General features: G+C 33.5%; 1 protein-coding gene across 1 annotated transcript in view; it reads left to right on the top strand.

The window, feature by feature from the left end:
- LOC148951904 (uncharacterized) overlaps positions 1 to 12,309 on the top strand; it is a 113,382-nt gene extending 101,073 nt beyond the window's left edge. The window contains exons 7-9 of the mRNA XM_089089390.1: positions 2,843 to 3,097; positions 9,866 to 9,980; positions 11,610 to 12,309. Of these exons, the coding sequence (XP_088945516.1) occupies positions 2,843 to 3,097; positions 9,866 to 9,936 (326 nt within the window). The 3' untranslated portion in view covers positions 9,937 to 9,980; positions 11,610 to 12,309. The remainder of the gene's footprint in view (positions 1 to 2,842; positions 3,098 to 9,865; positions 9,981 to 11,609) is intronic.
- The last annotated feature ends 2,123 nt before the right edge of the window (positions 12,310 to 14,432 follow it).

Raw genomic sequence — 14,432 nt, 5'->3', positions numbered from 1 at the left:
AACTTACAACGCTTGTTGTCGGGGATTTTGAACTAACCAAAAGACAATATTTGCATCATAATACTAGTGATTCTACTCCTAAAACTACTACTACTGCTACTAAAGCTAAGACTACTACTATTAATTCCACTCCTACTGCTACTACTATAATTACTAGTGCTACTAATACTACTAATAAATCTATGGGTATTAAGGCGAGAATTTTGGGCAATATTGTAGCTGTATCGAAATGAATCGAAACACACTATTGCCACATAGGTTGTCAAGAGGACGTATCAGCAATGCTTCAGACCCGATTGATGATGTGAAGTTAAAAATTTCATCGTGTATTGAAGGGGATGTTGAAAAAAAGTGCTATGTGAATACTGCTACTCATACTACTGCTGCTACTGCAACTATTGCTACTATACAAGCTAAGGGTATTAAAGTGAAGCTTTCAATGAATATTTAGGCGGATGCTGAATTAAATCAAAACGAACTATGACCATGTGGATTGTCAATATGGTGACAAAGTGTTGTCACTATAGCGGCTTACATTATTAAGTTGAACGTTTCAGGGTAAGTTGTGACAGATTTTGAACTAGCCAAAAGACCCTTTGTGTATACTTTTGACACTACTTCTACAGTTATTGTGACTAATGACACTTAAGGGCACTAAGTTGAAAAGTTTAAGGGAAGTTTCAATTAAACGCAAAAACTATACACATGCAAGTATTAAAAGGGCATATAAGCAATATCATAGGCAGCGCTGCTCTATTATAGCAAGTAATATCATTTATATTTTAAAGGTGCTAATTTGGTTGGAAATTCAAAGTGCTAGTACCTTTTTTAAGAGTCAAAAGTGATTGGAGGGGACTTAGCCCTCCTCTTTAGCTCATAATTTTCCAAATACTTCCAATCAAAATTTAATATACCAATTTTGTTTACCATAGCTGAATGATCTTGTAACTGTATCTCTAAGGCTATAGCGTTGGTCAACTCCCCACAGTTATGCAATTTGCCCATTATGTTTAAAAACTAAATGTTGCCTTAAGATTAAATCAAAATGCACTGTGTTAATGCTAATTGCCAATGAGGCATCTCAGCAGTATCCCAAGAACGACTGAAGGTATTAGGTTCAAAATTTTGGAGCTACTTCTATTGCTGCTTCTGTTCTTAAAATTTTACCAAATCAAAAGAGTGTAAGTGTATCCAAACTGTCCAAGAGCAATGCTAAAAAAAATTTTTAGAATGGTATCAAGTTTTCTATTCCAGGTCAACTAGAAAAAGTATAAAACTAAATTAAACACTACTATTTTTGTCCAGATTTTTAAAAGAGTGTATGTTGTTAAAAATTGTAGAAAAAAATTTTCCAGTATACAAATAGCAGGCCAAACTATTAATTCTTAAAGAAAAACCGAAATGTTTTTAAGTTTTATTTTCTTTTTCCCTTAAAAGACTATGTCAATATAAAACGAACAGAAATTAATTAAAGAAAAATGTTCCACAAAATAAGTTTTTCAAAGAAAAGTAAAGAACTCCATTCAACCAAAAATGAGCAAAAATCAAATCAAATAATCTACCAAGCGTATAACTGCCACGAGTCTTCATCGATAAATAAATGAAACCCAAAACGAACAGAAATTACAATAAATAACCGAGCCAAACTCAAAAAGAGCAGAAATTAACATGAGTAGGGTTTAAAACCCCCTATACCTTCACAAGGCCAGAACACAATTTGCACTTCACTGAAAAAAAACTAAATGTTTTAACTTTCATACTTTTAATAAATAAAATGTTATTAACATTTTAATTAATAAATATCAGTATATGTATACTAAACTGACAATGCACATTCATTTGTATTTTCTTCAGTAAAGTGTAAATTATGTTCTGGCCTTGGGAAGGCATATGGGTTTTGAGCCCTAATCATGTTTTTAATTTATTTCAGCTCGTTTTGAGTTTGACTGTTAAAGCCCCATGAAGTCTTGCAACAATTGGGACTTGCGGGTCAGATTCGAGGAGCAATACATCTGACTCTAGAGAGGTTTTTCTATAAAAGGTTCACGAAATAGCGCACGATATGATCAAAATTTGGCATTGTTTTTCAAAAATAGTATTAAATATCTACCCAAGAGAAACCATATTTTTGTTAAAAATTTTAGCTTTGCCAGATTTGTTCTTCTCTGGGTAGCAGGACTTGAAAGCTCTAGGTCCTTCTAATTTAGAAGGAAATATATAATATGATTCATTTTACCGGTTTATATTTTTTCCTAGTGCGAGAAGCCCTGAAAATTCTGAAAAGGAATCTTGCCACATTAAAGTCAGAATCTTCCTGCTAACGCTAAATGACAAAGCTGTGAGACTGCTTTTACGCCTCCTAAATCTATACTCGCACTTTAGGTTTTGTGTTGGACATGGGCTCTGAAATCGGATAACTCCATAAATAAGCTTTACGTGGAGATAGTAAGGATAAAAAATATAGTGGGTGTAGTTTAGAAGCCAACTATTATTAATTATTCGTTAGTTTTTTCGTTTCAAAAGAGCAGATAACAGAATTTGATCTCTACTTTGTACTGCGCGTGTAGAAGGAACTAAGATTCCTTTAACTCATTATGAGTATTTAAGGGGGTGAATTTGTTGTTATCCTCCGTGCTAAGATCATGATTGTAGCAAGTAATCAATAATCTTCAATGACATAATTAGTTTGTGGAACGCGTTCCATTTTTTTTTTTTTTTCTTCTTATTCTTATTCTATTAAAGAAAAATGAAAACCTTTGCAATTTAAATGAATAAATGCATTGTATATGTCATCTTATTTTTTTTTGTGAAACTGTTCAATTAATAACTTGTTTTCTTTTAGCAATTTCTTTTGCTCGAAGCTTACAGAAATTCCCAGAAGATTTCAAACTTTTGCCTATTGACATCAACACTCCTGCTCCAAAACCTGCTCCAAAATTGCGGCGGTCCTCAAGTGCCTTACCACCAACTCCGAAACTAGCATCTCCTTACCGTTTAAAAGCAAGTTCTGCTGCTGAATTAAGCAGTCGTATTCTACAGACAAAGAGGAGCTCTCAAATAATGCCTGACAACAACGGGACATCTTTACAGCTAAATATGACAGATCAACTTTTTTCTTTTTTTATTCTTGCTGCTTAGTAGAGGTAAGGTAGTGCAAACTGCTTAGATTTGACTCTGAAAATAAATCGTGTCTGTTTAAAAGTAAGTTCTGCTGCTGAATTAAGCAGTCGTATTCTACAGACAAAGAGGAGCTCTCAAATAATGCCTGACATTAACGGGACATCTTTACAGCTACATTTGACAGGTCAACTTTTTTTCTTTTTTTATTCTTGCTGCTTAGTAGAGGTAAGGTAGTGCAAACTGCTTAGATTTGACTCTGAAAATAAATCGTGTCTGTTTAAAAGCAAGTTCTGCTGCTGAATTAAGCAGTCGTATTCTACAGACACAGAGGAGCTCTCAAATAATGCCTGACAACACCGGGACATCTTTACAGCTAAATATGACAGATCAACTTTTTTCTTTTTTTATTCTTGCTGCTTAGTAGAGGTAAGATAGTGCAAACTGCTTACATTTGACTCTGAAAATAAATCGTATCTGTTTAAAAGTAAGTTCTGCTGCTGAATTAAGCAGTCGTATTCTACAGACAAAGAGGAGCTCTCAAATAATGCCTGACAACAACGGGACATCTTTACAGCTACATTTGACAGGTCAACTTTTTCTTTTTTTATTCTTGCTGCTTAGTAGAGGTAAGGTAGTGCAAACTGCTTAGATTTGACTCTGAAAATAAATCGTGTCTGTTTAAAAGCAAGTTCTGCTGCTGAATTAAGCAGTCTTATTCTACAGACACAGAGGAGCTCTCAAATAATGCCTGACAACAACGGGACATCTTTACAGCTAAATATGACAGATCAACTTTTTTCTTTTTTTATTCTTGCTGCTTAGTAGAGGTAAGATAGTGCAAACTGCTTACATTTGACTCTGAAAATAAATCGTATCTGTTTAAAAGCAAGTTCTGCTGCTGAATTAAGCAGTCTTATTCTACAGACACAGAGGAGCTCTCAAATAATGCCTGACAACAACGGGACATCTTTACAGCTAAATATGACAGATCAACTTTTTTCTTTTTTTATTCTTGCTGCTTAGTAGAGGTAAGATAGTGCAAACTGCTTACATTTGACTCTGAAAATAAATCGTGTCTGTTTAAAAGTAAGTTCTGCTGATGAATTAAGCAGTCGTATTCTACAGACACAGAGGAGCTCTCAAATAATGCCTGACAACAACGGGACATCTTTACAGCTAAATATGACAGATCAACTTTTTTTCTTTTTTTATTCTTGCTGCTTAGTAGAGGTAAGATAGTGCAAACTGCTTACATTTGACTCTGAAAATAAATCGTATCTGTTTAAAAGCAAGTTCTGCTGCTGAATTAAGCAGTCGTATTCTACAGACAAAGAGGAGCTCTCAAATAATGCCTGACAACAACGGGACATCTTTACAGCTAAATTTGACAGGTCAACTTTTTTCTTTTTTTATTCTTGCTGCTTAGTAGAGGTAAGGTAGTGCAAACTGCTTACATTTGACTCTGAAAATGAATCGTGTCTGTTTAAAAGCAAGTTCTGCTGCTGAATTAAGCAGTCGTATTCTACAGACAAAGAGGAGCTCTCAAATAATGCCTGACAACAACGGGACATCTTTACAGCTAAATTTGACAGGTCAACTTTTTTCTTTTTTTATTCTTGCTGCTTAGTAGAGGTAAGGTAGTGCAAAATGCTTACATTTGACTCTGAATATTAATCGTGTCTGTTTAATATCAAGTTCTGCTGATTAATTAATCAGTCGTATTCTACAGACAAAGAGGAGCTCTCAAATAATGCCTGACAAAAACGTGACATCTTTACAGCTAAATTTGACATTTCAACTTTTTTCTTTTTTTATTCTTGCTGCTTAGTAGAGTTAAGGTAGTGCAAACTGCTTACATTTGACTCTGAAAATAAATCGTGTCTGTTTAAAAGTAAGTTCTGCTGCTGAATTAAGCAGTCTTATTCTAAAGACACAGAGGAGCTCTCAAATAATACCTGACAACAACGGGACATCTTTACAGCTAAATATGACAGATCAACTTTTTTCTTTTTTTATTCTTGCTGCTTAGTAGAGGTAAGATAGTGCAAACTGCTTACATTTGACTCTGAAAATAAATCGTATCTGTTTAAAAGTAAGTTCTGCTGCTGAATTAAGCAGTCGTATTCTACAGACAAAGAGGAGCTCTCAAATAATGCCTGACAACAACGGGACATCTTTACAGCTACATTTGACAGGTCAACTTTTTTCTTTTTTTATTCTTGCTGCTTAGTAGAGGTAAGGTAGTGCAAACTGCTTACATTTGACTCTGAAAATAAATCGTGTCTGTTTAAAAGTAAGTTCTGCAGCTTAATTAAGCTGTCTTTTTCTCTAGACAGTGGGGAGCTCTCAAATGCTATTAGAACATTCTAGCCTACCACCAAATTTGACCGGTCAAATTGTTAGGGGGAGACAATAAGATATGCTGGCAAAAACCAATATTACGTATGACCCGTACGACTTTTCATTTATTTATATTGTACCTACCCAGGAATTTAAATATATATTTAGATGGCGTTCGAAACATGTTACCTAAATTGCACCAACCTGACAACTCTCTTCTCATGCCTGCTCGAAAACAGCTTTTCTGGACAAAATTATTTTAATGTTCATTAAATCTACCCAGTCTACCTATGTTTCTCCCATTTATTTAGATCATAAAATAGATTACAGTTTACCTTGAAGAAGATAGGGGGCAAAGTAAACCTTTTTTATGCATCAATTTATAATATCTGAGCACCAATTTTGGGAACCAAATTCTAAACATTGGAGCGCCTTAAACAACTTGATTATTTTGGTATTTGAAATGTTCAAAGAAGTTCAATATGTCTAAAAAAAAATATAAAAAAAGTTTTATTTAAGATATGCATGCTGGAAGTCCCAAGATGTTATATTTCTTTATCACATGATTCTGAATATTTTATAATATTCTTTTGCTTCATTATATCTTCTTTCGCCAATTTCTATATCATACCTACCCGAAAATATAAAAATAATAAATATAAAATACTAATATTCATAAATATAAAATAATAATAATATAAAATTATATTTTTAGATTGTGTTTGAAACATGTTGGCTTTGCTTTGCCACACTTTACAGGACTTAGCTCTTCTAATACTTATTTATTTTTTCAGTATCTTGATCAAGACCTCCCTCTGAAGAAATTTAGTTTCAAAAAACTTTAAATATGATAGAGTAAATAAAATAAAATAAATAAAAAATTAAATGGATACTGTAAGAAAAAAAAACTGTAAATGTTACGTAAAAAAGCTTTTTTCAGAACATTTTAGCCAAATTTGGCTAAAATGCCAAATTTGGCAAATTCGGCAAATGGCCAAATTTGACCGGCAATATTTTTTATGTTTTTCCTTGCTTTTATTTGGGGTAAAGATACCTCAAGCTTTTTATAAAAGGTGCTTTTGCAAGACAAGGTAATTTGTATTCAGCGCAGATGTAGTTACATAATGATGTCATTGTGATGGAACTTCCGGAAAAATATTAACCTTTTGATGAAATAACTATGATAGTGTAAAATCCAAGTAAAGCTTTGAAGCGAAACTTCCCAGAAGCTACTAAAAAAATTAATAAAAATCATCAGTAACGCAAAAAGTGTTGGAAAATAATGGTAAAGCTGTAAAAAAAATTCTTTCAAGAGACCGAGTACTCAAGCTCCGTATCACCTAGCTCTGAAATTAAATTTTTCTTGTAATGTAAAAGCACCTTCAGCTGCTGAATTAAGTTGTCTTAATCTACAGACAAAGGGAAGCTCTCAAACATTCTCTGAAAACAATAAACTATGTTTACAACTAAATTTGACAGGTCAACTTTTATCTTCTTTTTTTGTAGTATTCCTTATAAAATAATAATATTTTATTTAAACTATTCTTAAATCATTTCATTATAAGTAATGCTATTTCATTTAATATTTCAGTATATCAAATACAAAATAAGATAAGAGGGTTATGAAGAAGGAAAAATGAAAAAGGAAACTTCTAATGATGACGCACTCACAGGTCAACACAAAAACAAGTATTACAACTCAGAACATTGCGCATTAGCGAAAGACAGTTCAATGGAAAATCATTCGCTGACATATACACCAATTCTAGCTACTAAGGGATCTAAGGGATTTTAACTACATAGGGATCTATTGGAACGTACGCAAATTCTAGCTTTTAAGGGATCTAAGAGATTTTAACTACATAGGGATCTATTGGAACGTTCGCCAATTCTAGCGACTAAGAGATCTATAATCTTAAAATTTCAAGTACTCGATGCCAATGAATTCATACTAACGTTTGATCATGCCTATTTTGGATCCAAAGATTTCTTCGTATGATTACGATGTATGTAGATGCTGGAAGGGGATCTATTCAAGTCTTTGAATTCCATCAAATGCTCCTACTGACTATTGGACGTTCTTAACTATATTCCAAAAACATCTGCAAGCTGATGACAATCAACGTGATGCTAGTAATAATGGCGTCTCTTTAGGATCATTTTTTCAACCTATAGTACGGAGAAGATAGTTACGATTTAAAAAAAAATAGCAAATAATTCTATTTCTTTTTCAAAAATTGATTTTTTTTTTTAAATTGAATTTGCGCTCATTGTCAGACTTAGACCTGTCAAGAGGTTGAAGTTAAAAAAATTGAAACATCTGGCAAAACAATTTATCTTCTTTTTGAGAAAAATCTAATGGTCTTGCAAATCAAATACTGTTGGATTGCAACTAGATTTTTTGCCTAAATAGCTACTTGGTATTACATTAAAGCATTGAAATATGTGAGCAGGCAAATAGCCATCTCATATCTAACAAGAAAAGCGGTAAAAGTGGCAATAAATCAGTTTAAATAATCAGAAGTAAACAGTGTTTGCTGCTAGAAAACATCTGGAAGGAAACGTTGGGAGACCTTCGTTAGTGGCATAGAAGAAAAGGTACAAGGAGCTCGCCATAAAAAAATCCTTTTCTATAGTCTATTAGTTTGTTTACTATTGCAACTTTAGAAATAAGAGTAATGGTGCAGTATTGTCAGAACTAAGACGATAAAGATTAGAAGACAAGGGCCCAAAACTGACTAGAGGTATTTAACAGCCAGTAGAATTTTGTCTACAAGTCTCATTTTTATATTGGCTGCGTGCCGGTTCGGTATATAAATAAATAGTCAATAACAATAATAAAAAACAAGTCTAATTAGGATAATTAGAATAGCTAAAGTTTGTTAATGAACGTCTAAAAATTTTGATGTCCTTCTTAGTTTGGTGGATAATACAGTGACGCAATAATTACTTTCTGCTTCCAATTTAAAATTTAGTATCATAAGATCAAATAGTATCGTAAATCAAAAGATCTGGCAGAGTGGGGGGGGGGGGCTTTCATCTCAGTTACAGACCCAAGATTCTGAGAAGGTGGATAAGAGCTTAACTTCATAAATGGAATTGGAAACTGCACCCTATCCAAGAGGGTCGGTTATCCCTCCCCTCGATCTACCCTGGTCTCGGTATCTCACTGTGATTACGTTCTACACCGTCTGTATCATTCTAATATATGGCTAGAAATCGTATGCATAGGATGTCAATGACATTAAAATGGTAGCGGCAACTGGTAACGTAGGTAGTAGTTGTGGCACAGGCGGCAATGCCTTTCGTGTCAGACTTATTTACTTAAGTTCTATTTAAGATATTCTTGCTGAAAGTCCTAAGATGTTACATTTATTTATCATTCCTAATATTTTGTAATATTCTTTTGCTTCATTATGTGTTCTTTTCGTCAATTTCTATATCATACCTACCCGAAAATATAAAAATAATAAATATAAAATACTAATATTCATAAACATAAAGTTATAGAAATAAACATATATTATATAAATATAAAAATATAAAATAACAATAATGTAAAATTAAAATAAAATATAAAATTAAATAATAAATATGAAATACTAATATACATAAATACAAAACTATATAAATAAACATATATTATATAAATATAAAATAATATAAAATTAAATGTTTAGATGTTGTTTGAAACATGTTGACTTTACTCTGCCTAACTTTACTGGACTTAGCTCTTTTAATGCTCATTTATTTTGTTTAAAATTTTGATCAAGACATCCCTCTCTGAAGAAATTTAGTTTAAAAAAAAAAAGTTTAAATATTGTAAAGTAAATAGAAAATAAAATGAAAAATGTATGAAAAACTGTAAATATCACGTAAAAAACCTTTTTTCAGACGATCTATGAACAACTCAAAAATAGTAGAGAGAGAAAGCATACACTTTTTTAAAAAAGAAAATGTCTCTAAAGGAATCAAGTGCCTTTTTTCTTCAATTTTGCTTAACCTATAATTATCTTTTTTTACCTGGCAGACTCGCCCAAATTTAAATAGCATGCATAGTTTATGGCGGGTTTTGACCGAAGGTCCCGTTATCGTATAATGTCAGTTATGGATCAGTGGGTGTACTTTCCCTGGAGATCCGTAACTCTGTGTTTAATCCCAGCTACTGCAGGGCTGAAGCAAAGGCCTGTGTAGTGGAGAAATGTCGTTAATCAGTGAATGAATGAATGTTTACAAGGCGATAGATTTAGGGTGGTATTAGGTAGGAAATGGTAGTTCTGTTATGAACTACAATGACTGATGGGAACTGTTATCGCACAAACTGACATGGTTGTTGATAAAAGAGTTAAATTTACTATGTAAAAAGAAAACGGAAATTCTTTGCGAGGACTTTGAATATCTTTCTTTACAGAAATGCTAGAAGATTTATCAAGGATACAAAACAGCTTTATGTCGGAAGCGTCAGTGAAATCTTGATTGGTTCTTGACTAATCAGCGCAGAAAAATTGTGCTTTCTGAAGGTAGTTGATTAACAAATTTCACTTTCTCAAGAATCTACTTTAATGCCCTTTTATTATTTCCCACGTTTGTCTTTTTTATTTTATATCTTCCTCTTATTCTGTTTCTCCTCTTTCTTCTTTAGTCCTTAAGTACTTTTTTTTCTTCATAACTCTTCTGCTTAGGAACATTCACTTTTCCACTATAGGTGGCACAATTGGTAAAATATTGTATTGTTTTTTTCTCTCTGTCCTCCTCCTGTTTCCCGTATTCTTATTGACTTGTAACCCTCATATCCATCTAGTCAGTCTCTCTCTCTCTCTCTCTCTCTCTCTCTCTCTCTCTCTCTCTCTCTCTCTCTCTCGCTCTCTCTCGCGCTCTCTCTCTCTCTCTCTCTCTCTCTCTCTCTCTCTCTCTCTCTCTCTCTCACACTACATTCACTCACTCACTCACTCTTATCACTCACTCACTTGCTCTCGCCAACCAACTCACCCTCCCTACCAGGTTCGCCAATTAATCGGTCGGTTTAAGTCGGTATCATAATATTGTTGAGCTGAACTTCAAAACAATTTGTTACTATCGAAGTTCCAAAATTGAAATGTTTTATGAAATTAAAAACAAAAATTTAAACAAAGAATATTCACTTTAAATACGCTCTGAGTCCACACTGACAATGTAAAACGTACGAAAAAAAAGAAGAACAAAAGAAAATAATTAGGAAACAACAAGCCAGGATGGGTTAATCACTATTTAAAAATTAATGTCCAATTTAATTTTAAATGGTCTTTCATTGGTGTTTTTTTTTCTTTTCAGTCAGTTTTTTTCTTTTTGGGTTAAATTTTAGCTAAAGTTTTTTTTTTTTTTTTTTTTTTTTTTTTTTTTTTTTGCACTGGGAACGGTTTAGCAGAGGTCTTAGCTGAAATATCTACTTTGTCTTTTTTAACCAATTAAAATATATGTAATTTTTATACTTAATCAATAAAATGTGATAGATATGAGAGTTAATGCCTTAATGCTTATTAATTCTCACAAAATTTGGTAATTTGCCTCCATTTTTCCTAATTTGATGATGATCGTGCAAAAGATAAATCACTATAGATGGTAGTTAGCCGTATTTGCAAAAACTTGATACGAAGTTAACTTTCGATCGTTCCAGCTGTTAATTCGTTCTCACCTGGAACGACAAATTTAGTTTTTATTAAATATCAGCCTATTAACTTTTTTCGAACCTAGAAAGAACTCTTAGGTCTTTCAAAGAGTGGGATCGTGTGCTCATAAGGGTAATATTTGTCAATGGAGCATTATGTATGCTGCCAATTCAATTATCACCTAAAAATACCATGTTACAGACACGTAGGGGGGAAGTGGGGGGGGGATGTTTGGTAGAATAGGAGGATTTCTACTACCTATATTTTTCATACCAGTTTTCTACTTTTACTTAACTCCTTCCCCGTGGAATGAATTTCTGTATATGTCCCTGCTTAGTGATTCAATATATGGTTGCGGTACAAAGAAAAGTATTGTTTTTCCTATTTTTCCTAGGTGTGGATTTTCCTTTTTGTTGATAGAAAAGCTATCTGCCTCAGTTTTGATTGTCTTTTTTTTCAATTATTTACTAACTGCAAAACTCTAATACTTTTTTTTATTTTCAGGTTCTTTTTACTGTCATTCGAAGTGCGATGTTCTTCTATTTTCAAAGTACTTGCTTCAAAACTGCCAAAGATTTTCTGTTTAATTCATTTTCTTATTTTAGTTTAACTTTTTCTTCTTATTCTTTCTTTTTATTATTTCTTTTTACTGACCATTTTATATTTCTTATTTAGTTCGACCTATTTTCTTGAGGGTTCTCTTGGTGTCGTTCGTTTTTTATATCTGATGTAATTTACTTTATTAATAAGATTTATTTTCCTTATTTATATAAATATTCTTATTGACAAAAATTAAATATTCTAGCTTGGAACTTCGTTTGATTAAGTTTAAAACCTATGGAAAATGTAGAAGCTTAAAAGAAATTTTGGATATTGTTCAGTCATGACGGGGAGCTCTTTTTTTCTATCTTCTGTATTTTGAATTATAGAAAAAAAATATGGAAGTTTTTGAGCAATTTTGTTGAACTTTAAAGTTATTTATAGTGTATAAAAGTTTTTGAAGCACCGATTCAAAGTCACCTTTTTCGCAAGAAAATGACAGTTACCAAAATAAATTGCCCCATCACCATATGATGTTGACGTGTGATCATTACTAATGTTGATGCGATCTTGCTATGAAAAGCAGAAATCCGGTTTTGATGAGAATATTATTTAGCCATCAGCGTGTACAAGGGCTTATTTTTTCACGGGGGGAGGGGGGGAGGGGCTCAAAGAAAGAATTTTTTTTTAATAAAATATATCAGGTAGCTTTCGTCCTCTTGTAGGAATCAATTAACCCCATCACCTCCCCGCTATTTCGTTGTTAGGAACAGTAGTTATTTTTATAACTATCGTTAAAATTGTAACAGTATTCCTCATTCTACTAAAACGGTGTTACTAACAATGGAGCCAACTGATGAAGTTAAAATTGGCCCTTTTTTTTTTTACTTGATAGTGTAATGGGATTCTATAGCTGCTCAAACGAAAAAACAGAATCTTTGAATTGCTATTTGTATTTCATGAGTGGAACATTAACAAAGGACAGTTGAACGGTGAATTCTGTTCTGGATTTCGGTGAGAATTCGTGGTTTATGGTGGATTCCATTCAGATGCGTAGCTAAGGTTTTCAGTGCCCGGGGATAATGTTGGCTTTTGCACCCTACTATTGCTACCATAATATAAGTAAAAAAAAAAAAACTCAGTTTCATGGCCCCCTGAGAGGCCGTGGCAGGGGACAGTCGCCTCTCCTTGCCCCTCCCCATTAGCTCTGTCTCTGATTCCATTAAACGAAAGTATTAAATAAAGATTTTATCGTAATTAATTTTAATTTTAATTGTAACTAATGTTTTTACTTGTACTATATGAAGAATTAATTGTAGTTAATTTTTTTTTCTTGTAATATAGGCAGTAAAGAGAGTAAATAAATTATATATTTTTTTTTCAAATGCATTTAGCACTGTAGAATGTAAAATTATTGAAACCCCAATTGCGTTTATCGTCTCATATACGATCAGTAGTGCTATCACAGCACCTAAGAGCCTTCCTTGCACTCCAATATTCCTTTCACTAACGATTCCATTTCGGTAGTCTTTAATCCATTTCGTTGTTACTTCGAGCCATTTTTGGCCCATCGGTGGCCGATGTCGCTAAGTCCACTTTTGTTATGAGATTAGTTTTGATATAGACCCCTTCTTGTCATGTGGAAAGAATCTGGCAGTGGAGGACTTCAATGGTTTGCGTTGGATGTGTCGCTACTAGTGTAGCTGACCTTTCTTGATTATGGTTCCAGTTTCATGACCGACAAAGATATGTGCTGCTATTCCATCAATTACTCTGACGCTAAGGATTCACAGCTGGCAAGGGCGTTCAAATGTATTCTAATGACAATACTTTCCAAGTCCAAAACTTACAGCGATGTAGGAAAACCGATTGGGTAAACTACCCGAAGATTGAAGTATTTCTCTCTGCTGGGTTTGACACTGCCTTTGCACTTGTTGATTCAGTCAAATTTAAAAAGTTACCCCCCCCCTTGAAAGCTAATGACAAGTCTTTGGAAACAAGTATTATCGTGTGTTAAGCAGGTATCAGTTGGCCCTGCCCCTCTTTGTCTCTGAGTGCTTAAAATAGAAGTAAAGAATTTTCGCTGCTGTAATATCTAAAATTGGGGCATTATTTAAATTTTAATGTTGGTGGTTCGTGGATTTCCATCCCAAAAGCTCGATAGCTTCATTAATTTAATTTTTCAAATATATTAGAAATGGAAGCACAAATGAGCTGCCAGAAAAAGGAAGGTGCAGACTTTTATGCTGCCTGAGTAAATTTTCATTGTAGAAAGGCCACAAAAGTTTTCACTGATGCTATTCAACTCTCTTTTGCTTTTTTACGGAAAAAAATTCTGGAGTGCATTTTGGTCTTTTTTGCCTTTATTTGAATTTTGCTGATTACTGGGGATGAGGAGTCAGCTGGTGACAATAAAGCAGAAACATTCTTCTGTGCAGTGTTTTGGCCTCTCAGGGAACTTATGATACTTATGTGCAACGATTCTTCAGAGGGACCAGAGAGGTTTGAGAGCAGCAACCCGTTGGTGTCAGGCTTGAGGTACACGTTACAGAATATCGGCTCGCATTTTGTTTCTGTGGAGGAATTCTCCAGAGCGAACAGGGAGGTTTGAGAGCAGTAAACAGTTGACGTTAAGCATGAGGTATACATTACAGAAAATTGTCTCGCATTTATCGCAAGATGATGGATCAAAATTCAAAAAAAAGGGGGCTCGAGGGTTCTGGTGTAGACTTGCAGAATCTACAGAACTGGTCGGTCCGTTTATTCCTTGTGAACTGTTGCTTCCTC

The sequence above is a fragment of the Artemia sp. Qi Xiang Cuo genome, chromosome 5 (genome assembly GCF_049724085.1).
Source record: "Artemia sp. Qi Xiang Cuo chromosome 5, ASM4972408v1, whole genome shotgun sequence".
NCBI lineage: Eukaryota > Metazoa > Arthropoda > Branchiopoda > Anostraca > Artemiidae > Artemia > Artemia sp. Qi Xiang Cuo.
Note: the sequence above shows the minus strand (reverse complement) of the source record. Positions and strands in the feature narration are given on the sequence as shown.